This window comes from Tursiops truncatus, chromosome 1 (genome assembly GCF_011762595.2).
Source record: "Tursiops truncatus isolate mTurTru1 chromosome 1, mTurTru1.mat.Y, whole genome shotgun sequence".
In the NCBI taxonomy this organism is placed as follows: domain Eukaryota; kingdom Metazoa; phylum Chordata; class Mammalia; order Artiodactyla; family Delphinidae; genus Tursiops; species Tursiops truncatus.
In genome coordinates this window covers 67,943,935-67,968,458 of record NC_047034.1, presented here as the reverse complement: position 1 = coordinate 67,968,458, position 24,524 = coordinate 67,943,935, and the positions used below count along the sequence as shown (strand labels likewise).

The window sequence follows — 24,524 nt, the reverse complement described above, 5'->3', positions numbered from 1 at the left end:
AAGTCGTGAAGCCACCTGCGCAGCCGTTTGCTTGCCAGTAAGCGTGGCTGCCTGCGGAGCTCGCTTGAGTTGTCTGTTCGGAGTCTGCAACTACTAATTTCTTTCGGCACCTCGGAGGATTACCTGGCAGCGCCACCAACACCGGAACCCAGTTGGAAACGCTGAGGTCTTAGTTACCGCCATGCCCAAGAATAAAGGTAAAGGAGGTAAAAACAGGCGCAGGGGTAAGAATGAGAATGAATCTGAAAAAAGAGAATTAGTGTTTAAAGAAGATGGACAAGAATATGCTCAGGTAATCAAAATGTTGGGAAATGGAAGATTGGAAGCAATGTGTTTTGATGGTGTGAAGAGGTTATGTCATATAAGAGGAAAATTGAGGAAAAAGGTTTGGATAAATACCTCAGACATTATATTGGTTGGTCTTCGAGACTATCAGGATAACAAAGCTGATGTAATTTTAAAGTACAATGCAGATGAAGCTAGAAGTCTGAAGGCTTATGGCGAGCTTCCAGAACATGCAAAAATTAATGAAACAGATACCTTTGGTGCTGGAGATGATGACGAAATCCAGTTTGATGACATTGGAGATGATGATGAAGACATTGATGATATCTAAAGTGAACTCAAAGTTTCTGAGGATTGTTCTACAGTTTGAATTTTGGTCATCACCTGTTAAGAAGAATAAAACTTCATTCAGCATGAATGTAGTTTAAGGCACACTGATTTATTTTCATTGTTTTAAAGTATTTATTATATTTGTATAAAAAACTGATGAAACTGAATTATATTAAGTAAAATGTTAACACTTTGTTCTTTTAATGTGATGGAACTTAGGGGTAGAAGATCACAATATCTGCTGTTAAAACAGTGGGAAGAAAGAAAGAAGAAGAGAGATGCCTTCCCCACTGTGATTACTTTACTTCCAGTTAATGGATGTTTTGAATAAATTGCCTTATTATTGTAGACTGTGATAAGCCCTAGTTCCAACTAGTCTGTTTACAGAGTCTTTCTGTATGTTCCAGTTACCTAGATGGTCTCCTGAGATTTTTGATAAAATTTAAGGAAAGCAGAAATCTGCATTTGAAGTCAAGAAAAGGGGCTATTTTCAGATATATGTAGCCATGTGTATTTTTATATACTAATTTTGGTAACTTGTGTATTGTTTTCATCATTTTATGTTGCCACCATCATAATAAAAGGATTTCCAAAATGCAGTTTTTAGAATACAGGTTTGAGCAGTAATTTTGAATTTGTAAGATTAGTAGTTGAAAAAACTCTATTCTAGGTAATACTCAATTTTCTTAACGTTGAAAGTTTTGATGTATTTGTTGACAGTGTTTTTACTCAAGTAAGACAACTTTTAATGGTAAAATAAGTAGATTATTCTTTACTATACAAAGTAGATTGTGTATGTTTTTTCATTGTCAAAAGTCATACATTGTAACCCATAGTTTTGAGTTTTATGAAAAATTAAATTACAATGTATAAATGAAAATCTAATTTCATAAAAAATTCTATAAGCTAAGTCTTTCTTAAACTATCCCTTAGCTGAGATAAGGGAAAGGAAGGAACCATAGCTAAGAAATACAATAAAATGTTGCATTGAGTAAAAAAAAAAAAAAAAAAAAAAAAAAAAAAAAAAAAAAACAATATCTTTGAACCCTCTCCCACCTTTGTTCTCTCTTCCCATCCAGGCTGTCCCTGCTCTCATGCTCTTACCTGGGCTCCCTAGTGACCTGTCTTCTCATATCTCAGTCTCATTCCTTCCATCCACCTTCCACTCTGCTGCTGGAGTAATCTTTCTTTGAGTCCTTGAGTCAGGCCATGCCTCTGCTTAAAAACACTTGCTGGACCATCACTGCCTGTAGTCTTATGTCTTAGTCCATTTGGGCCACTATAACAAAAATACCATAGGCTGTGTTCCTTATAAACAAGAAATTCAGTTCTGGAGGCTGGGAAGTCGAGGATCAAGGCACCAGCAGGTTTCGCGTCTGGTGAGAGCCTGCTTCCTGGTTCATAGACAGCCATCTTCTCAAGGTGTCTTCACATGGCACAAGGGGTGAGGGAGCTCTCTGGGGTCTCTTGTATAAGGACACTAATCCCATTCTTGAGGGCTCCACCCTCAAGACTTCATCATCTCCCAAATATTCCACTACCTAAAACCATCGCATTTGGGATTAGACTTCAACATGTGAATGTTGGGGAGACACAAACATTTAGTCCATAGCTCCTAGGTTGTAAGACTCTCTAGCTGAGCTGCGGCAACCGTTCCTGGCCCCATGTCCTGCAGTTCTCTCTAGGAAACCACATTCTAACCACAGGGCCAGTACTCGAGTGAGGTGAGAGAGGTGTCTAAAGCACAAATTTAAGGAGGGCTTCCCTCTCAGGATTGTACAGCATCAGCTCATGACCAGCCTCTGAAGAAGCTCTCCATGGGCAGAGGCCTGTTATCTTAATTGTCCCCCTCTCTCCCTCCTTCCTCCCAGACTTCTTGGGTTCAAATTCTCAGTAACTACAAAACTCAGAGCAAGCTACTTACTCTCCTTATACCTCAGTTTTCTCATCTATAGAGTGGAGATGATAAAAAAAATACCTATCTCATAAAGCTGTTGTGAGGACTAATGAGTTAACTTGTGTCAAGTTTTAGAAGAGGGCCTAGGACCCGAGAAGCACTCACTGAATGTTAGCTCAAACCACACACTCCACCATCCTGAAGTTTTCTAAGTCCTCTAATGTTATAGTCTAAGTAAACATATAAATCTCAAGATACAACAAGCTACAGCTTAACCAGCTATTACACTATCAATTAAAAGAAGTCAGCTTCCCAAGGCAAATAAAGGGAATTATGCTACCCCCCGCAACTTAATTCTCAACTCAGCCAGTTCTACAACCGTTACCTGCAACATCCATCCTCAGCACAATTTCCCTGGTGTTTTTTCAGGATTAATTCAAAGTCTTTCATTTGCATTGACAGGAAGCCAACACAAACTGGCTTAAGCAAAATAGGGAATTTATTAGACCATTGTATTAGTTATCCATTGCTGTGTAACAAACTGCAAAACTTAGCAGCTTAAAACAATAAACATTTATTATCTCACAGGTTCTGTGGATCAAGAATCCAGGCACAGCCTAGCTGGGTGCCTCTGGCTCAGGGTCCCTCGTTAAGCTACAGTCAAGGTGTCAGCCAGGGCTGCAGTCACCTCAAGGCCCTCCTAGGGGAGGATCCACTTCCAGTTTCATTCCTGTGGCTCTTGGCAGGCCTCAGGTTCTCATCAACCATTGGCCAGAGCCGATAGTTCCATGCTGGACGCTGGCTGGAGGCCTTCCTTATCTTGGAGGCCTGCAGTTCACAGCATAATACCTGGCTCCTCGCATGAGCTCAAGGAGGGATGGGGGTGGAGAAAGAGAGCCCAAGATGGAAGCCACATCCCATCCCTTCTGCCACATTCTGCTCACTAGAAGCAAGTCACAAAATCTATCCCACACTCAAGAAGAGGTGATTACACTAGGGCATGAATACCAGGAGGTAGAGATCTTTAAGCGGCATCTTCAGAGCCAAGTTTAGAACCTAAGTCTGCTGAGGCTGAAGGAAGTGATACCCGCTATTGGTTTGCAAATCCCATGAAGGTTATTAATAGACTCGGGACCTGTACCCCAGCCTGAGCATGTGGGAGGAGTCCGTGGTGCTGGCTATAAACAACCCTCCCTGGGACACACACACACACACACACACACACACACACACACACACACACACTCACATGCAATTGCGGAAGCTGTGGTGTTTCCTCCTTCAGCGTGTTATCTGAAAACAGATCATCATGGCGAGCCCAGGGAGACAAACAGATGGCTGGGCTCTACAAACTCTCTCCAATAAGCCACCAGAGAGTCAGCCACACATATTCTCTCCCTTTCTATGGATCCCTCTCCTCTTCCTGCTCATGGGTAAGTCCACACTATGGCCACCGCCGCTTGCTACTGGTGTTCCTCTGAGGCTGGTCACGTTTCTGCTGGGGATTCTAACTGATAAAAGCAGGAAACTCTTCTCCTTTTGGTAATTATTCTGCAAGTTCAACCTTACTCTGAGCTCTGTATGTGTGTGTGTTGAGTATGCATAGTTACACACCATGAATAGGTGACATTCTAGCCCCGGTCACAAATAACTCTGGGCTCAGACTCTATTCCTCTCACCCTCACATCTTCCTGCTAAGAAATACTGGGTGATGAGTTTGTTCCCTATACACTGTGGGTAAAACACACAGAGAGATACAGGGAACTTGTCCTGAGGGTAAGCCACCTGTCAATTTCCTAGGGAGGGATAGAACTGCTCTAGCTTCTTTCTACATCCTGCCTTGTTTATCACATGTATGGAGGCTTCATTAGGGATCTGGAGATGGTCTGGTTGCCCTCGGCTAGGTGGCTTCTATGTGAATATCCTTTCTCCCCACCATCCTACCTCCCCCTCAAGGCCCAGGTCCTGCTAGTTTCTGAGAAACATTTCTCAAGAGCACTTTCTATTTCATCTTTGCTCACCCCTCTCCAGTGGGCAGAGCTAACCCAGTACCCCAGGGTGTATCTCAACCACCTGGGACTGTGACAGTTACTATCTGTCTGGAATCCTTCTTCCTCACCAGGGATTCAGGGAGGATAATGCAGGTAGCACTAAGGACCTGACAGCAGTGAGGATAGAGGTGGGGATGGGCAGTGAGGAAAACTCTAGAAAACTCTTAGATGCATGTATGGGGGTAGAGGGAGCCTAGACCTCAAGGCTGAATTTTAGTTTGACCTCCCTTCACTTTTTTTGGCTGTGTTGGGTCTTCGTTGCTGTGTGCGGGCTTCTCATTGCTGTGGCTTCTCTTGCTGCAGAGCATGGGCTCTAGGGCGCATGGGTTTCAGTAGTTGTGGCGCAAGGGCTTAGTGGTTCTGTGGCATGTGGGATCTTCCCAGACCAGAGATTGAACCCGTGTCCCCTGCATTGGCAGGTGGATTCTTAACCACTGCACCACCAGGGAAGCCCCCTCTCTTCACTTTCTTTTTTTTTTTTTTTTTGCGGTACGCCGGCCTCTCACTGCTGTGGCCTCTCCCGTCGCGGAGCACAGGCTCCAGACGCGCAGGCTCAGCGGCCATGGCTCACGGGCCCAGCTGCTCCACGGCATGTGGGATCTTCCCGGACCGGGGCACGAACCCGTGTCCCCTGCATCGGCAGGCGGACTCTCAACCACTGCGCCACCAGGGAAGCCCCTTCACTTTCTATTTCATCTTTTCTCACCATAAAAACACAGGTGGCAGCAGGCTGTTTATATCCACACGCAACTCTTGAGGTGCTTCTTGGTTATGTTGGATAAACCTAGAATTAGCCACATCCAACGACCTCCAAGCCTCAGGTGGTCAATGCAGGAAATTTCAAACAGTTCAGGGCAAAGAGACATCTCCCTCTGTCTGGTTCCACCAATTAGGTTTACCTCAAACCTCACTGTTTGGGTCTAGAAGGGAGTTTCCTTGAGGCTTTTGTGTTTCCAAGGAGTTGTTTCAGGAACCTAGGAGGCAGTAGGGTGAAAAGTTTTGGCCCCTCGCCCCCAGCTTCAGTACCAGGAATATTTGAAATTAAGTCCTTTCTCCATCATTTCTTAGGTGTGTGAGCCTCTATTTCTTAAGTGTATAATACAAATAATAAGATGTATTATGCAAGACTGTTTTATCAATAGAGATGGTATGTGTACAGTGCTTGGCACATAGTTGGTGGAAGCTATGTTTGTTATTATGATAATCACTGTTAAGTACATTATTCTCAGACACTATTCAAGGATGGGCAAGTCAAATTCAGTTATCACAATCTTTGAAGCCCCCTTTAATTATTTGTCAAATGATGTAGTTAAAAAATAAGATGGCTGGGCTTCCCTGGTGGCGCAGTGGTTGAGAGTCCGCCTGCCAATGCAGGGGACACGGGTTCGAGCCCCGGTCCGGGAAGATCCCACGTGCGGTGGAGCGACTGGGCCCGTGAGCCATGGCCGCTGAGCCTGCGCATCCGGAGCCTGTGCTCCGCAACGGGAGAGGCCACAACAGTGAGAGGCCCACGTACCGCAAAAATAAAAAATAAAAAAAATAAGATGGCTGATACCTGGGGCTCCTGTCAGTCTGCAGGGAGCTGTGTAACACTCTGCTACAATATGATCAGGACCACATCCTGCTCCTCCCACTGACAGTATGAGAGGCTTTGTTTATCGTTGATGTGAGGAGCGATGATGTCAAAACATGTTCATATGAGCCCAGCCAAGACCCAGCACCTCTGGGCTTCCAGGATGGGGTGGTCAGTGCTCTTGGCCTCTATACCCTGGGGCATCACATACATAGAATCTGGGCTCTGCAACTGACCAAACCTGTGATCTCAGGCAAGTGGCTTAAACTCTCTAAATTTCAGTTCCTTATCAGAAAAACAGGACTACTTATCAGATAATTTTGAGGATTAAGTGAAGTGATTTCTACAAAGTGCCTAATACACACATAGCAATCATAAGCAGTGTCTTCTGGATGAGAAGAGCTCTCTTTTAGGCAACCTCAAACCAACATCACTTCAGCTAAGCTTCTGTCTTCTGAATCTGCCCCCAGAGTCCACCTGAACTGACCCTTTCGTGTCCAGGGTTCCTAGTCCTGTGTCCTCCCTAGCTACCACGCCACAAGGTCCAAGCGCTCTGCTGATGGGGGTCTGGGCAGAGACCCCCTTGGCCTGCACCAATCTCTTCTCTGTGTCTACGGAACCCGTAACCTTTAGGCTTTCAGAACACACTTCAACCTTTTCCCATCCATCCAGGCTGTACTTTGGACACTCCTCTCTCTCTAACATTTTCTACATATTTTTCCACCCAGAATTCCTGGTGGAGTCTGGGTCCTGAACCCATCTGAGTTGGTCTAGGGTTTACAGAGCACTCTCTAGAGCCTCAGAAGTCCTGGAATCTGGGAATCCAGGTTGGGGTCACCCAGAGGATACTCACAGGACCTCTACAAGGAAATAAGCTGCCGTGGCCAAATGTCAGGCCTCTGGAGCCCTTAGTAACAATGGTTATCAGAGATCCGGGTCTTTCCTGAGATGAGGAAATCAGGTGTTGAATCAATGCTACCTACCTATTCCCAACCCCAAACCTTGTTCCCAAGCACAGACCAGATTTCCCTGGCCAAGCCAAAGTCAGGCTGAGATCCATGGGCAAAGAGGGAAAGGTAAGGTGATAATAGAGGCGAGAGATGCTCCTTTAATTCCCAATAGTTTATTATGAAAATTCTCAAACGTACAGAAAACTCGAAAGAATTTTGCAGTGAACACGCAGATACCTCCCAGCTCAGTTCTATCACTGGTGTTTTACTTTACTTCCTTTATCACACACCTATTCATCTATCCACCCTTTTAGCCATCCATCAATCCATCTTGTTTTTTTAAAGATGCTCCATATTTTTACTTCATTAGTTCTTTATGATTTACAGCAACCTGATTTTATTTCATCTCTACCACATTCCTGGAGGAAGATGGTACAGGTATGAACATTTCTGTCTTACAGATGTGTAGACTGATTCTCAGAGAAATTTAGAAATTCGTTGAAAGCCACAATGCTAATTTCCCTGTAGGAATAGAAACCTATAAAGTCTGTTTTACTGATTATTGTAGCTACATTCCTGGGAGAGAATGTTTGGGAAGTGAATGAATGGATGAATGAGGTCCATTTGCTAAGCAATGGACCTAGAGGGAGGACAGCCAAAATATCATTTCATTTCTCAACATCTGGCATTTATTACCAATATGTGTTTATTGAAAGAATGAATGCACACATGCATGAATAAATGAACAAACAAATGAACGCTGGCTTGAGGACTCCAGCTCCTCCTCCAAGTCCCTCTTTTTTCTCTGCAGGGCTAGGAGCCTCTGAAAAGGACTCAACACCAACAGTGGTGAAAGGGATTCTAGGGGGTTCGGTGATTCTGTCCCTGAACATTTCAGTAGACGCAGAAATTGAGCACATCACCTGGAGTGGTCCCCAACAAGCTTTGGCTTTAGCAGATGCAAGCGGAAAGATTATCTTAATAGACAAAAGCTACCAGGGGCGAATAAACGTCACCCAGGACAACTCCTTGTCTATCAACAAGCTGACTCTGAAAGATGCAGGATCCTACAAAGCCCAGATAAACCAAAAGAATTCTAAAGTCACCACAAGTGAGAAATTCACCCTGTCTATCTATGGTGAGTTCCAGAGAGTGTCTGTGGGTTTTGACCTTTTATTTTTAAAAGCAGGGTTTTTCCCTCTCCAGGAATTAATCTCTCTAGGACAAAGAGAACTATCACATTGGTCCTTTTCCCCCAATTCCATAAATACAGATGTCAAGAGCGAAGAACAGCCAAAATGTGTTTAAGAGCTATTTGAATTCTGTTTTCTGCCATGTGGATTCTCTCTCTGTGTTAATATCCTTTATCCATCCATCTGTATTAGCTTGCTAGAGCTGCCATAACAAAAGATCAGATTGGGTGGTTTAAACAACAAAAATTTATTTTCTCACAATTCTAGAGGGTAGAAGTCCAAGGTCAGGGTGTCAGCAAGTTTGATTTCTTCTGAGACTCATGCCTTGGCTTGCAGATGGCCACCTTCTTGATGTGTCCTCACATGGTCGTCCCTCTATCTGTGTTGTCTGTGTCTTAGTTTCCTCTTTTTACAGGGACACCAGTCATACTGGATTAAGGTCCACATTATAACCCCATTTTAACTTAATTATCTCTTTAAAATCTCTATCTCCAGATACAGTCACATTCTGAGGTAATAGGGATTATGAATTCAACATATGAATTTTGATTCAGCCCATAACACTCTGCCCTCTGGTCCCCCAGAACTCATGTCTTTCTCACAAAATACATTCACCTCATCTCGACAGCTCCCAAAGTCTTAACCCATTCCGACATCAAGTCCAAAGTCTTATCTAGATATCATCTACATCATGTATAAGTGAGACTTGAGGTATAAGTCATCCTAGGCAAAATTCCTCTCCAGTTGTGAACCTTTGAAACCAGACAAGTTACCTGCTTTCATGATGGGACAGGCACAACATAGACATTTGCATTCCAAAAGGGAGAAATCTGAAAGAAGAAATGGGTCACAGGTCCCAAACAAGTCTAAAACCTATTAGGGCAAATTCTATTTGATTTTTTTTAAATTTTTATTGGGGTAATTATCTATTTTATATATAGTAGTGTGTATATGTCAATCCAATTTATCCCCCCCTTACCACCTGGTAACCATAAGTTTATTTTCTACATCTGTGACTCTATTTCTATTTTGTAGATAAGTTCATTTGTACCCTTTTTTTAGATTCCACATATGAGTGATGTCATATGATATTTGTCTTTCTCTGTCTGACTTACTTCACTCAGTATGACAATCTCTAGGTCCATCCATGTTGCTATAAATGGCATTATTTCATTCTTTTTTATGGCAGAGTAATATTCCATTGTATATATATGTACCACATCTTTTTTTTTTGATGATGTATTTTCTTTTTTTTTTTAATAAATTTTATTTATTTATATATTTATTTTTGGCTGCATTGGGTTTTTTGTTGCTGCATGTCAGCTTTCTCTAGTTGCAGCGAGCAGGGGCCACTCTTCATTGTGGCGCGCGGGCTTCTCATTGCGGTGGCTTCTCTTGTTGTGGAGCATGGGCTCTAGGCGCGTGGGCTGAGTAGTTGTGGTGCACGGGCTTAGTTGCTCCACGGCATGTGGGATCTTCCCGGACCAGGGCTCAAACCCGTATCCCCTGCATTGGCAGGTGGATTCTTAACAATTGCGCCACTAGGGAAGTCTCCACATCTTCTTAGATCTGAGAATAATCCCCTTTGGCTCTATGATTTATCCTCCTGGTCCACTGGGGTGGCAACCACACCTCCTTGGCCCTGGGCCCTGGCCAGCAGCCCTGCCCCCTGGAACCAAGGAGGAAACCACGCCACCAACGGCCCCTGGGCCTATGACCTTTAGGCCTGTGGTGCCAGTGGCAGACCTGTCGACCCCTGAACTGCCCTTGGGGTCATTCTTCCCTTTTCTTGAAGGATAAAGCATGGTCTCAGCTGGACATCTCTATTGGCTTATCCTGTAAAATCCCCGAAATCTGACAGCCTTCCTTCATTTTGTCCCATCTGTGTCCCTTCAGTCCAAGGTGGCAGAATTTCTACTGAAATGGTTGACTGGATCCTTGAATTACACCATTGTCTATCCATACTCTCAGTGTTTTCCCCAGACACAAATTCTCATTTTTTGCTCTATAGATAGGCTGAGAATTTTCCAAATCTTTAAATTCTGCTTTCTTCTTGCTTAACAATTCCTTCCTCGATTTATCTTTCTTCTCTCACATTTTACTACAAGCAAAAGGAGAAAACAGGCAGTGCCCTCAACGCTTTGCTTGGAGATCTCCTTAACTAAATACCCAGTTCATCACTTAAATGTTCTGCTTTCTACAATACACTAGAACATAATTTGTCTAAGTTCTTTGCCACTTTATAAGTATCACCTTTCCTCCAATAACAGGCTCTTCATTTTCAACTATTACCTTACCAGCCACACGTTTAATGTTTATATTTCTATCAATGTTATATTGACAATAATATGTCTATCTCTGAGATAATAGAAATTTTCTTTACAGATCTCTTCTTTTCTTTCTGAGCTCTTACCAGAATCACATTTAACATCCATATTTCTATGAACTGTCTCTTGAAGACAATCTAGGCTTTTTCTAACATGCACCTTAAAACTCTTCCAGCCTCTATCAGTTAACCAGTTCCAAAGCCACTTCAATATTTTTGGGTATTCATTATAGCAGCACCCCAGTTCTGGTGCCAAAATCTGTGTTGGTTTGCTAGGGTTGCGATAACAAAATAGCACAGACTGAGTAACTTAAACCACAGAGATTTATTTTCTCACAAATCTGGGGCTGGTCATGAGGCCTTCTTCTGAGGCCTCTTTCCCTGGCTTGCATACGGCCACCTTCTTTCCCTATGTCCTCATATGGTTGTCTCTCTGTGTTGTCTCTGTCCTAATCTCCTCGTCTTATAAGGACACCAGACATGTTGGATTAGGGACCATCCTAATGACCCTATTTTAAAATAATTACCTCCGTTTCCAAATACAGTCTTATATCCAAATACAATCACACTCTGAGGTACTTGGGGTTAGAATTTCAGCATACGAACTTTGTGGGGACAGAATTTAGCCTATAACACCGTGTTTCTATTGGATTGTTTGACCTTTCTGATTGATTTTTTAGGGTGCTCTGGATATATTAAAGAAATGGAATTCTATGCAGTTAACAGAAATAGAATGAATCAACTTAATATGTACTAACATACAACAATTTCCCAGATATATCATTAAAATTTTTAAAAGCTTAAGGACAATATGTACAGCGTGCTATTATATATATGTGTCTACAACTAGAATATCTCTGGAAAGATCAACAAGAATCTCATAACAGTAATTGCCTCCAGGAACAATAATTCCTGGGGAGAGGAACTAGGTGGCTGGGGCAAGAAAGCTTGTTTCTTTGTGTGTGCATATGTACCTTTTTGTATCTTTGCAATTTCAATTTTATGTATGTATTGCCTATTCAAAAAAGAAAATGAACTTACACACACACACACACACACAGGCTGTGAACAGAGGAGATGGAACAAAAGGAAAGGAGAGGACCAGGAAGAAAGTCTGGAAGCACAGTGGGTCCCAAATCTAGACCAAAAGACAAGGGCAACTCAAATTATAGAGGCAGAGCTTCCAAATCTCCCGTGTTTGAGGCTGGCTCATTCATCCATTTATTTACCAAACATTCATGAGTGTCTTTCATGGACCAGGCAGATGTTAGATGTTCAGACACAGACACTGGCTCTGTCCTCGAGGAATTCACTAACTGGTGGGGGAGAGAGAGAATAATCAGACTATTGTCGTGTTGAGTCTCGGTGATAACAGCTGTAGAGGATACTACAGAAGCACTGAGGAAAGGCAATCAACCTAGCTTGCATGGGATACAAAGAGGAAAAAAAAAGACTTGCCACTGGAACAGATAATGCTGGCCTCTTCCTTTGGCCCCCAGCTCTTCTACCAACACCATATTTTTCCCTTAGCCCTTTCCTGCTGGGGAAGCAGTCTGAATAGTCTTCCTATTGCCCTTGTTCCTGCAGAACAGCTGCAGGAACCCCGAGTCACCATGAAGTCTGTGAACATGTCTGAGAACGCCTCCTGTAACATCACCCTTGTATGCTCCGTGAAGGGGGCAGGGGAAGATGTTCAGTACTACTGGACTTCGAGGGATCCCCATGCTTCTGAATCCTGGGGGGGGCCTAGTCTCACCATCTCTTGGTTGCCCTGTGACCCAAACCTGCCATACATCTGCAGAGCCAAGAACCCCGTCAGCCAGAGCAGCTCCCGCCCTGTCCATGCCTGGCAGTTCTGTACAGGTAACTGGCTCCACTGAGGCCCTCCAGGGGATTCCAGAAACAGTCTAAGCAGCTACAGTGTCTAAATCCCAGGATTCTGGCAGGACACAGATGAGGTAGGGAGGTAAGAGAACAGGCCCGAAAATCCCTTTTTCTCTACTCTCAGGAGCCTGAGAGAGACTGGTAGGGGACTTGGGAACTCCCAGGGCACTCTGAAACTCCAAGGGTCTATAACACAAGAGAGGGAAAGAGAGTATGGATGCAGAAATCCAGATTGCTCTTTGCTTGGGTAGGGGTGTCTCCTAGGGTGTCCTTAGAAGGGCAGAGAGGGCAGGATAGGACTGGGTATGCAATAGGCAGAGCCAGGTGCATACCTGTGCATGACAAGTGGTCATGGGAAAGCAGCAGGGATGCCTCATCAGAGAAAGGGGGAAGGAGGCCTGGGCAGGAGGGTGTATCAGGCTATAGTCCCCTTCAGGCAGGCTGAGGGTCAAGGGATCGAGACCAGTGGCTGAAACTGTCTCACCTCTGGCTACAGATCTAGGAGCTTCCAGAGGAAGACCAATGGGGGAGACAGTGGCGGGGATCCTGGGGGAATCCATCACCCTGTCCCTGGCGCTCCCGGACAGTCAGCACATAGACAACGTTGTCTGGATGTTTAACACCTCTATTATCAGCAAAGAGCGGGGAGAAGAAGCAACAGCCAATCAACTCATTAAGTTCAAGGACCCAAATCAGAGCACGGTGTGGGTCTCCAGCCAGGACTACTCCCTAAAGATTGGCCAGTTGAAGATGGAGGACGCCGGCCCCTACCACGCCTATGTGTGCTCAAACGCCAGAGTTGCCAGCACAAAACATATCAACCTGAGCATCTACCGTAAGTTTCTGAGTAGAGCGCCCATCATTCGATTCATTCCCTGAAAGCTTTCTCCTCTTTGCTGCCTAGCCCACCTCCCTCCTCCTACAAAATGCCTCAGACCCACAGGACAGCTACTGAGTTCACACCAGTACGTTCACAGGAGGACAATACAATCAGCAGCTGAGCAAATTCCCCTAGCCCAGGCCCCCTTCTTCTAGGCTTCCAGTTAAGCCTCAATCAACCAACTTCTGGTACTTGCCCTGTCCTCCTGCATTGATTATTGGGTGGGACAAGGAACTCTCCAACCTGTATTTTTATAGAACATTATCATTTTGCATAAAGGCAGAGCTGGCTGGGTAAAATCATAGAAGACTGAGGAGAAAGTCTTTATTGTCCTGTGACCTCCAAGAGCTTGGAAGGCTACTTGGCTTCCTTGAGTGTGAGGGAAAGAACTCAGAGTCTTCCTCCTCAGCCCTGTGCTTCACAGAAGCTTAGCTGGACGGTTTGTATAATTTAAATTTGCCAGCTCCTTCACCTCTACCATTCAGACATGGTCAACCTATCCCCTGCCTGGGCATGTTGGTGTCTCAGTACATGAGAAAAGAGTCACTGTCCATGGTCCTGTTAAAATATGTAAGTCAGCTAGTTCACTTCTATTGCCTACTGTGACTCAGGTATCAAAGAACCAGGAAGACGATCCAGCAAAAAGAATAAGAAATTGGGAACAAAGAGTGCCAGTCTTACGCTGCTTTTAAAATTGTTAACATTTATTAAGTGCTTACTCTGTGACAGTGCTGTGCTCACCTCTCCATATTCCTTATCTCACGTAAGGAAACAAATTAGATGATGGGACCTCAAAATGTAAGCCTTGAAGGGCCTCAGTGCACTTGGAAGTGTTGTGCTTATTTGTGTTGATTGGTTTGCTTGTTCTTCACAGTATACTGTATAGAATGATGGGGTATCTTTTTTCACTTTTCATTAACCCCTCTATTTCCAAGGACCAAAGATGAGTAAAGTGATGAGTCTGAGATTTTAGATCTATCCAAGAAAAGTCCAGGTGCACTCCTGGAGGCACCTTCCCAGCCCTAAGGCAGTGTCAACCCACAACTTCATGAATATATTTTGAATGGTAACTGCCCAGGGTGCAGGCCTGACTCCACATCTGGTTTGCCTTTCTCCTCACATAGGGAGGCTGAGGAAGCCAAAAGTCACCAGGAGCCTCGGGCTCACAGAGGACGGCGTCTGCAGGATCAGCCTGACATGCTCAGTGGAGGACAGTGGACACAATGTGACATACAGATGGAGCCCCCTACAGAAAGGAGCTGTTGTGTCCCAAGGGGGAGCTCACCTCAGTGTCTCCTGGAGAAGTGGAGAAAAACACCCCAGCTTCACATGCAGAGCCAGCAATCCTGTCAGCAACAGCTCCCAGCAGTTTCTTTCTAGGGACCTCTGTCCAGGTTGCTCTCCTGTTCAGCCAGACCTCAGAGCCTTAAGTCCGTGGACCCAAAAGTTTTCATTCTGAGTGGTTCTTTATAAAGTGCAGTGAGGGAGTGTGAGTGAGTCTTTAGAGCAGCACATTCCAATAGAAATATAATGAAATTATAATAGGTAATTTAAATTTTTAATAGTCATATTAGAAAAAGCAAAAAGAAACAGGTAAAATTAATTTTAATCATATATTTTATTTAACTCAATAAATCCAAACTATCATCAATTCAACATGTAGTCAATACAAAGAATTATTCACGACATAATTTGCATTTCAGTTTGTACTAAGTCATTGAAATCCAGTATGTACTTTACACTTACAGCGCATCTTAATTCAGATGCTAAATTCTCATGGGCAGTAGTTGATCTGTATTCAGATTTCATAAAATTTGCAGTTGAAAAAATATATTTATATCTGAGTTGTTCCAAATATACTTATCAGTTTTTCAATAAGGAATAGAGTAGCTGATTTTTAATTTAAATTTTAATTAATTAAAATTAAATAGACAATTTAATTCCTCAGTCATACTAACCAAGGTCACACAGCAGAAGCGGGATTGAGGCTCTGAGTTCTGTGCTCTGCTCTTCCCTAGAGAGAAGTAGAAAAAAAGGAAGGTCTACCCAGGATGTGAAAATGCTGGGTCAGGCTGTGTCTGGCAAGTGGTTTTAGAGCCCCGATCAATAGTAATCTGGATTCACTTTCTAGAACTGTCCTTATGCCATTTATAGAGAGGGGCAGTGTAGTGTGATGGATAAGGGTGTTTTAGGATCTGACAGCCTGCCTTCAAATCCCAGCTCAGGTACTTAAAACTCTGTGACACTGGGCAAGCAATAAACCTCTCTACCCAGGGACAGTGTCTGCCTTACTGCTATAATTTCTTGCCTGGAATATGACTGCTCAATAAATAGCTGTAGAATGAATGAATGAAAAGGAATATTTCCTGCAATAGTATGGGATTTTAAGAGGCAGGTAGGATGGCCTTTATGTTTTGTCCTTTGCTTGCCCCAACTCCCTTGTTATTTATATTGATATCACTCAGTTCCTCTTCACAGGACCTGAGAGAAGGACAGCACTTTGGTCTGGGATCTCCCTGATGGTTCTTTTCACCCTTCTGTGCTTTGGGATCTCTGGCTGGTGCTTTTGGAAGAAAAAAGGACGATGTGAGTTTCTGAGATCAATGATATCTGCCAGTACGAGGCCATTTCCCTAGGACCTCTGGAGACTTCTTTGTCCTCTCATAATTCCCTCCTACCCCTTCTCTCCCAAGACCTCATTTCTTCTCAGAATGATAGGGGAGGAGTGTCAGCTGGGACTCTTTAGTTGCAAATAATTGAAACCCAACTCAAACTAGCTTAGACAAGAAAGGGTGGGGAGAGGTGCAAGGGGACTGGTTTATTATTTGGAGACTCACATAATCAGCCTATGGGCAAGGAAGAGAAGAGCTGGCCTAGAGACAAATGTCACCAGAGACTCAAAAGCCACCAGAGCTCTCCATCTCTCATCCCTATTTTTCCCTATAAGCCAGCTTAACTCTCTTAATACAGCCAGCTGAAGGGAAGGGGTGGGGGTGGAATGTACCAAAACACAGCAACTGGTAGCTCCAGACTCACACATACTAGTAGTTCTGACACCAGGAAGGGGAAAAAGATGTTTCCCCTCCAACTCAAATTTGAAGAACCTCAGAAATCTCTCTGATTGGCTCAGCTTTAGGTCATGTGACTATTGCTTGGACTAATCACTGTGGGCAATGGAATGAGTGTTTGTGATTGGTAGCTCCTTCTAGAATGTCAGTATTGAAGTGGGAATGGAGTAGTTCCCAGAAAGAACAGATTGGTTAGAATATATAGGGTCCCTGGAAGAATTACTGTGAGCCAGCAAACCAACCTGATGAGTGGCTACCACAGAGGGGTTAGAGCTCTCCCTTCCAGAGAGATGGCAGGAAACTCCAGAGAATTCTCCTCAGCTGAAGATGACCCTAGACTCTGGCCAACATTTCCCATGGGCTTGTGCTCACATCAGGGTTCACTCTCCTCCCTAAAGCCTTTTCCCTAGGTCCTCAGAAATCTCTTTCTCTCTCCTTTGACTCTCACAGAATCAGACTCTCTCCCCTCACAGCCCTAATGATAATCCTTCTCTAACTTGATTTCTCAGGTTCAGCCCCAGCCTTCAGATCCAGTCAAGTTGAGGCTCCAGCTGACACACCAGGTAATATATCACCAGTGACACAGGCTATGGGGTTCCCAGGCCAGATGGAAGCTCCAGAGTGTGGCTACTCAATGTGTGACCAGCAACGTGGGTACACCCAAGGGCTTGTTAGAAACGCAACTCTCGGGCACCACCCCAGAATACTGAACACGAATCTGCATTTTAACAAGATCTGTAGGTGAATCGTATGCCTGTTAAAGTCTGAGAAGCGGCATGCTAAAGGAAGGTGGTTTGGAGAACAAAAGCCACAACCAGACTGAACTCCTGAAAGATGGTAACCAGAGCTAGGAGAACTAGTCCTTCCTCCGGGGTCTCTAGGATTCCTCAGGTATTGACTGCCATCACTGGAATGTGTCCCGTGATGAGGATGAATTTACTGTCTCCACTCCAAGAATGGAGAAACAAAGACCAGATGAAACAGTATATCTGTGACTGAAGCAAAATTAAAAGTTAGTTGAAATTAAAACTCATAAGACTGTTTAGATACCTATTACCCATAAGTATTACTGAGGCAGTGGTTTTCCAATTTTCGAAAAAGCTAAGGAATGCTTTCTTCAAACAAAATATTATGCAACACCCCCAAATCACAATGCACGTAAAAGTGGAGCTGTTCTGATGAGTGTTGGGGTGGAGAGCTGAGATGCCTGTTCCTTATTCTCCCAGTCCCAAATCTCAGTGTCCTAAATTACCACCTTGAACTCTGAAGCTCTGGAGTTCTAAGGAATCTCCAAACTCTGGCCACTCAGTCAAACCCTGCTTTAAAAACCCCTATGTCACCTCTCATGGAGGGGATGCCCCAAGGAGATGGAATAGGAGGAGGGAATGTGTGGGGGAGCCAGGGGCTCAGAAATCCAACATTGCAGCCTTTTCTGATGGGAAAGTGTAACCAAGAAAAAGGGGGCATGAAATGGAAATGAGGTTAGACTTTGGAGTTTCCCACCAGCTTCCTCCTTAGAGCTGGCAGAACAGACCCTGGTCTCCCCTAGCCTGAACCCTCCTTCCTTGGCACCCTGGGCACAGGAGGAGGAATAAAAAAGTTTTGGGGATACCACTGTCATCCCTGTCCCTCCTCCCTCCCCCAGCACCTCTCCTCAGTGCCCAAGGTCTGCTTCTTTTATTTCTCCACTATCTCTCCAGAGTTTCCTCTTTGGAGACTGTGCCACTGCCTGAGTTCATGCTGTCATCAATTTTTTGTTTTATGAAACAGGTTCTTTTTTTAATTGAAAAGTCACATATTCACATGGTATAAATTAAAAATAATCTCCTTCTAAATCCCAGTCTCCAGACCTCTATACAGAAACCCCTGAAGAGACCTCCATTGTTAAGATATGTGTATGTCTAAATCCTTTCAGAGCACTTTAACGCGTTTACAAGCCATATATTCTTCCTTTGATTACACATATGGGAGCCATCTATAACATTTTTCTGAACCTGCTTTTTTAACTTAACAGTAGATCCTAGCAATATTAGCATACGTAGATTAAGACTGACTCCCATTGATTCCATTCTACAGATGTACCTTAATTTATTTAACAAGTCCTTATTAACAGACATTCCCATTCCTTGTAACTTCTTCCCTGAAATATTGTTAATAGTTTCCTAACTGGCCATTCCCGCTCCAGAACTCTTCCTTTCTATCCCTTCTGCTCCCCCTTTGAAAAGCTTAATTCTGACTGCTCTAAAACCATCAATGGCTCCTCATGGCTTTGTCTGTTACTCAAAAGGCAAGATAATCTAGTGGTCATGTGTATGAGTCCTGAGGTCAGATAATCCTGTGTTTCTATCCTAGCTCTCCTCCTTTTTAGTGATCTTGGGCAATTCAGTCTCTAAGCCTTAGTTTCCTTACTTTGCAAAATGAAGGCACCAACCTCTCAGTTGCTGTGAGGACTGCGTGGGGCAGCACCCACAGTATGCACTCAATAGGTGATGACTATGATTATTGCTCAGGATTGGGCCAGGACACCTTTTGTCTACTTTTTTCCTACACAAAGGGCATAGGGGGCAGTATTGAGTAGCAGTTAAGAACACCAGGGACCAGATTACCTGCATTCAGATCCTGGCCCTCCCACTTACTTGGGCAAATATTTAACATTTATGTGCTCCAGTTTCCTCATCTGTGAAACATAAATAAGAATAGTTATCGTCTAGGCTTCATGGGGTTTTATGCAGGTTAAATGAATTTATTCATGAAAAACATTTAGAACAGTGACTGACACATAGTGGGCACTTAATAAATGTGAGCCATTATTATTCTACACTTAGATCGAATGGGTTGCTTGATACGTCCCGAAGGCAGTAGACATCCACCCAGGTGTTCGTAGCAGGTACCCATTCTGATTGTCCTATGCCCAAACCATTGTGGTTGTTAAATATTTTAAGTATCATCCTTTCCCAAAAGAGAGGGTGCCTCAGGTTTCATGCCTGCCTTTAATCATGCTGTTCTTTCCACCAAGAACACACTGTCATTCAACAAAGTCCTGCCCCAATGTCAAGGCCTACCTTAATTCTGCCACTTCACAAGTTCTTCTCTGCTTCCTAACCAGAGACCATCTCCTCTCACTTCTGCACTTTCCTCATACTTTTCCTATGACACAGTTGGCCTTACATTAGTTGATTTATGCATAGATCTGACCCCCAGGTAGACAGTGTACTCCTTCAAGACCGGGTCTAACTCACCTTTGTGTTTCCCCAGAGTACCTGTCATGGCAGTTAGGATTGTTTATTCAACGGGGCCAGTCCTGCTCACTGAGAGCTCCTAAGTCCATCACATATCACACTCGATGAATGCTTATCAAATGAATGAATAAGTGAATGCTTGAAAGGAAGAAGGAAGGGGTAATGGAATGGAGTCCTGTGAGGGAAAACAGGAAAACACCTTCTCCTCCAGTTCTCTAGGCCTCATCTGGGGTTAGGAGTCAGAGCAGCTTGGATCCTTGCACAAAGCAAGAGAGAGAAGGGGGCTGGTACATACTTTACCAACCCTGCAGAATGTGTTCCAGAGCCCACTGCTGACCACACAGTATGCTCCATGCTCTCCCAAGGGTATGAGAAGGTGGACACTTTCCCTAAGACCGCCAGGCACGTCTCCGACAGCAGCTCTGACAGCAATGGGACAACTGAGGAGGATGAGGAGAGGACAGAGATGCACCAGCCCGTCAATGGAAGAGACCAGGTGTGTGATTTGGTCACTCAGGAGGACGCTGGACATGACTCGGACTCTGAGGGGCAAACAGAGTATTATCTCGTCACTCCAGATGACACGACACCAGCGCTTGCGATTGAAGGGGAAACTGTGTATACACAGGTGTTCCTTGACTTTCAGGTGAGCTCTTTTGATCAGTACATCTTCCCTCCCCCTCCCCATTCTAGGACCATCAAGTAACCTGAAAGACTAATCTCTCCAAACTGGGGGACAGGACCAGCGGTGCAAGGGCAGAGAATTGTGATTCTATCCATGTTTACCAACCTTGGGGTCCCTTGATATAAAGGAACTTCGCTCCCATTCTTGAGCCATAAATAAGGGAGGTGCTGGGAAACCAGAGGCACTGTTTCCACTGCACTAAGGCAGTTCCCACCCTCTATGTGTAATCAGAACCTGGTGGGGTGCGAGTTGAGGGCGAATCTCTGGAAAGCTCTCTCTCGTCTGTGATTATGGATATCCTGGTGCTGGTCTGTTACAGGGACAGACCACAGTTCCTCAGAAGAAAGAGAAGTCAGCCACAATCTACTGCTCTATACAGAAACCTCAGAAGGTGAGAACAATTTTCTCTGTATCCTAAGGCCCATAAAGTGAGGAAATATTGCCCAGACCATTTTAACTGAAAGCAGAGGAGCTCAAGTTCCATCACTGTGTCCCCCCCTGACACACTCCATGGTGCACAGAGATGCTGAAACAAATATTCCTGATTTACATCTGTGTGGCCAAAAGCTGAACATTTCTAATTAATTTAATGATATCTTATATTGATTAATCTTAACACTACCAGAATAACAGTCTGTAAACCCAAACACTGTATGGTCCATGTATGTTTCTAAATCTATCTCTAATTCATCAAAATGGCAACTTCCCAAAACAATTGGAAATTAGCCAACAGTCTAATGCCAAGATTTTTTGGAATATGTGCTATTAACTACAGCACATTGGTTTCATTAGAGTGTTAAAACATCCCTTAAGCTTAGAATTTCCCATTAATAATAAGTTTATATAAAGTTTTACAGTTTACAAAACATTAGCAAACATATTCTCATCTGATCCTTAAAACAACTCTACAAGTGTGCTGTAGCCAGAGAAGCTGAGATTCAGGAAATTAAATTTGCCTCAGTTCACACAGATAGTGGTTGGAATTTCAATATTAAAAACCACAAGGAGTTTTTAAATAACCCTGAAACGTCTTCAACAATTAACCTTGATCTGAATCTGGCTGTCCACTCCACTTTCACTTTCCTGGAAATACTGGGTCCATTCATACTTGCTTTCAAGTCTCCCCCAGAAGACTTGTGCGAACAAGATTTTTTTTTTAACTCTCCAAGTTTTTCAATTATGCTACTTCTCTGTGATTGATGAATCAATCAGTAGATATGTATTGAATACCTTTTGTTTGCCCAGAACTGGGCTGAGGGCTACGGGGATTCAAATATGTTTAAGGCGCCACTTTTGACTTTGAAGACTTGTTATCTATCTTTGATGTAGGAGAGTTGGATTGGTTTAGTCACCTGAAAGATGAGAGAAAATATGATGAGAGAAAACTGCACTGTGTGCAGTTCCCAAGGGTTTTTCGGACATTGGAAATGGTAGACAGCTATGCATGGAGGTAGCCAGGAAAGGCTTCATGAAAAAAATAATTTGGATGAGGTCTTAAAAGATGGATAGAATTTGCTCAGTAAACGCTTGTGCAAATACACAGTTTGGTTCAACCATCTCTGCCTCATTGTCCTGATTTCTAGAGCATGGCCTAATGCCTAGCCAGCTAGGAACTTTATCTTTGTCCTCAAGGCCAAATCTGTACTGTTCACTACGTTCACTGAAGCTGCTTGGGCCTGGCCCTTTGCGTTTGGGTCAATACTGGTCAATCTTAAAGTCATGGACAGCAGTCCCTGCTCTGAGTTTCAGAATGGTCATGTGACACCCCCCCCCACCTTGTCTGGTCAGTCCTGCATGACTCCCACACCACTCCAGGAACTCAAGACCCCTAAAACCACCTTCACCCACAATATAAGTGGAAATCAGTGCATTTCCTCAGCCAAACTCTAGAAAGAATTTATTCCTTGCCCTCAGAATTTTCAGGACCAGGAATTCTGGTTCTGGGTCTCCTAAGGTCATTATTTCCCACTTGATCAGGAAATTCTCAAACCTACTTTAGTTATTTTCTGACACTTGTCTCTGCATGATATCTCAAAGAAGGTTTGTGCTATTTCCAAGCTATTGATGATACTTAACCTCCTTTCTGCATCAGCTCAAGTCTCATCTTCTCTTTAGAGCTTTTCCTGAACACTGTCAGACAAGGGAGCCTCAGAACCCTTGGAATATGAAGGTCTAATGGTTTGGACTATTACTTTGGAACTTAGCCTCTATCACCTGAATTATCTTTATATAAATGTCTGCATTGTTTCTCTCGCTAGGGTAGAGACTGGGATCATTAGACTGTAGCTTCCTGGGAGCAAGGCCTTTTATTGTCATTTTGGAACACCCTCAATTTGCTGCACTAAACTGTCTCATATCTCCCTTCCAAAGAGCCTAGCGCATGGCCCTCACCATTAGGAGATTCTCCGTAAATGCTTGTCATCAGCTTGGATAATTGCTTTATTAACCATATTATTGTGTGTCTTTTGGCTCACAGGTGGTACCAGCACCGCAACAGAATGCTCTTGAGTCTCCTGAAATATCTACCTATGAAAATGTTCCCTGAAATGCAGCTGCCTCCCTGCATGAGGTTGGAGTGCTGGACCTAACAGGGCCTGGGGCTCCCGCAGGCAGAAGCACTTCAGAATTTCCTTCAGGGTTCCAGCGATGTCTGGATTTGTGGCTCCCCCTTCCTCTCACCCCCATGACTTCCCAAACCCATTAGCAGATCAGACAACTTCTGGGCTCCATTTGTCTCCTTGCATGCTCATACTGTTTCTGCCTCTCAGCTCAGATGCACACCTCAGAACTCTGCCAAGGCTTGTCATGTTGTTGAAGGGGACCTGGACCTTCACATGTTCCTCTAAAGAGCTGCTAAGATAAATCCAACAGATATTCTCACTTACAGACACAAAGATCTAGGTGAAATCATGACCACAGTAGTATTTTTTTAAATAAAAGGCTACAGATAACCTAAGTGTCCATCTAGTAGGAATCTGGTTCAGCACGTGAAAGTATACCCACGCGATGGCAAAACCTGCCACTTCTGTAAAGAAAGGAAAGGAAAGACTAACATGTGCTAATATAGAATGAGCTCTAAGCTACATTGTTAATGGAAAGAACAAAGTCTTGGACAGTGTGTATCATATGCTACCGGTTGGATAAAAAAAATAACTGTATGTTTATATAGGTAAAGAAAAGTTCTGAAAGGAAATACAAAGATCTTATCAGTGGCTGCCTCTGTGGAGGGAACTAGACTGGCTTGGGGATTTTTTTAATGCATACATTTTGTACTGCCAGATATTTTTTAAACCATTTGTGTGTACTGCTCTTTTGATATATTTTTTAAGTGCTTAGAATGCCTCTTCTGAATAAGCCTCCCGTATTTACCCAAGAGAATTTCCCTCCTTATTGTCAGGTCTGGATGCATAACAGGCATAATATCTCTCTTCTCCCCCAAACTGTGGCCTCAGCCCTGTCCCCCTGCCTGTAAGTTACACGGCCCTTGATTTACGTTCATGATACCCTCGTGTCCACTTGCGTTACATGTGCTTTGCAGCCCGTTTATGTTTTTGAATACTGTGCTTCTGCTGTCACGCGCCCCTGCACATGGTCCATGGGGTCAGTATGACTTCTGCGGCCTGAAGTGAGTACTCCCAGGGAGCCAGGCAGTGCTTCCTACACAGCAGGAGCTTAATTACTGCTTTGCTCATTGGCTGGTCATTGCATGGATAATCATCTTTGTAAGGCTTTATCACAGAAGCTCAACAAAGACATGTAAGATGATAATGATATACGTGATTACACTCCAGAATAGAGCATCCCAAAAGGTCTTGGGCCCATAGGATCTATTCTGCTCCTTAAACAAATCTGGCCGGTTCAAGAGCTATGCAACTCAGCAGGCAACAGTCCACATCTCTGGTATTCATCTGACCTGCTGTGACCCCTATCATTTCCCACTCCCTCTTCTCACCAAACTCCTTGACAGAGCAGCTCAGCTCCGAATAGGTGCCTCGGCTCCTCCCCCCGCCCTTCCTTTTGCATATATTTTCCAAGTTTTACCCTTGACACTTTCTCTAGGATGTGGTCTGTCCACACTTGCCTCCAGGAAGAAGCTAGCCTGGCCGACCACACACCTGCAGAGGAGAGGGATCAGGTGGGGCATGAACAAGTAGCTTATCCCC

General features: G+C 44.0%; 2 protein-coding genes across 6 annotated transcripts; both read left to right on the top strand.

The window, feature by feature from the left end:
• Window positions 1-1,399, top strand: LOC117312227 (eukaryotic translation initiation factor 1A, X-chromosomal-like). Its single transcript, XM_033856363.2, has one exon. It carries the CDS (start codon window positions 182-184, stop codon window positions 614-616), a length of 435 nt encoding a protein of 144 aa, XP_033712254.1. The 5' UTR covers window positions 1-181; the 3' UTR covers window positions 617-1,399.
• Window positions 1,400-3,778: 2,379 nt separating this feature from the next.
• On the top strand, window positions 3,779-23,639 carry LY9 (lymphocyte antigen 9). Of its 5 annotated transcripts, none has more exons than XM_019932436.3 (10): window positions 3,787-3,945; window positions 7,898-8,224; window positions 12,193-12,468; window positions 12,986-13,324; window positions 14,494-14,763; window positions 15,848-15,955; window positions 16,947-17,000; window positions 20,042-20,322; window positions 20,681-20,752; window positions 22,838-23,639. In XM_019932436.3, exons 1-10 carry the CDS (start codon window positions 3,822-3,824, stop codon window positions 22,904-22,906), a joined length of 1,920 nt encoding a protein of 639 aa, XP_019787995.1. In that variant the 5' UTR covers window positions 3,787-3,821; the 3' UTR covers window positions 22,907-23,639. The 5 variants fall into 5 exon arrangements, with proteins under 5 accessions (XP_033712245.1, XP_019787995.1, XP_019787989.1 ...); XM_019932430.3 differs by having other exon boundaries at window positions 14,494-14,799; XM_073805513.1 differs by lacking the exon at window positions 12,193-12,468 and having other exon boundaries at window positions 14,494-14,799.
• Window positions 23,640-24,524: the final 885 nt, after the last annotated feature.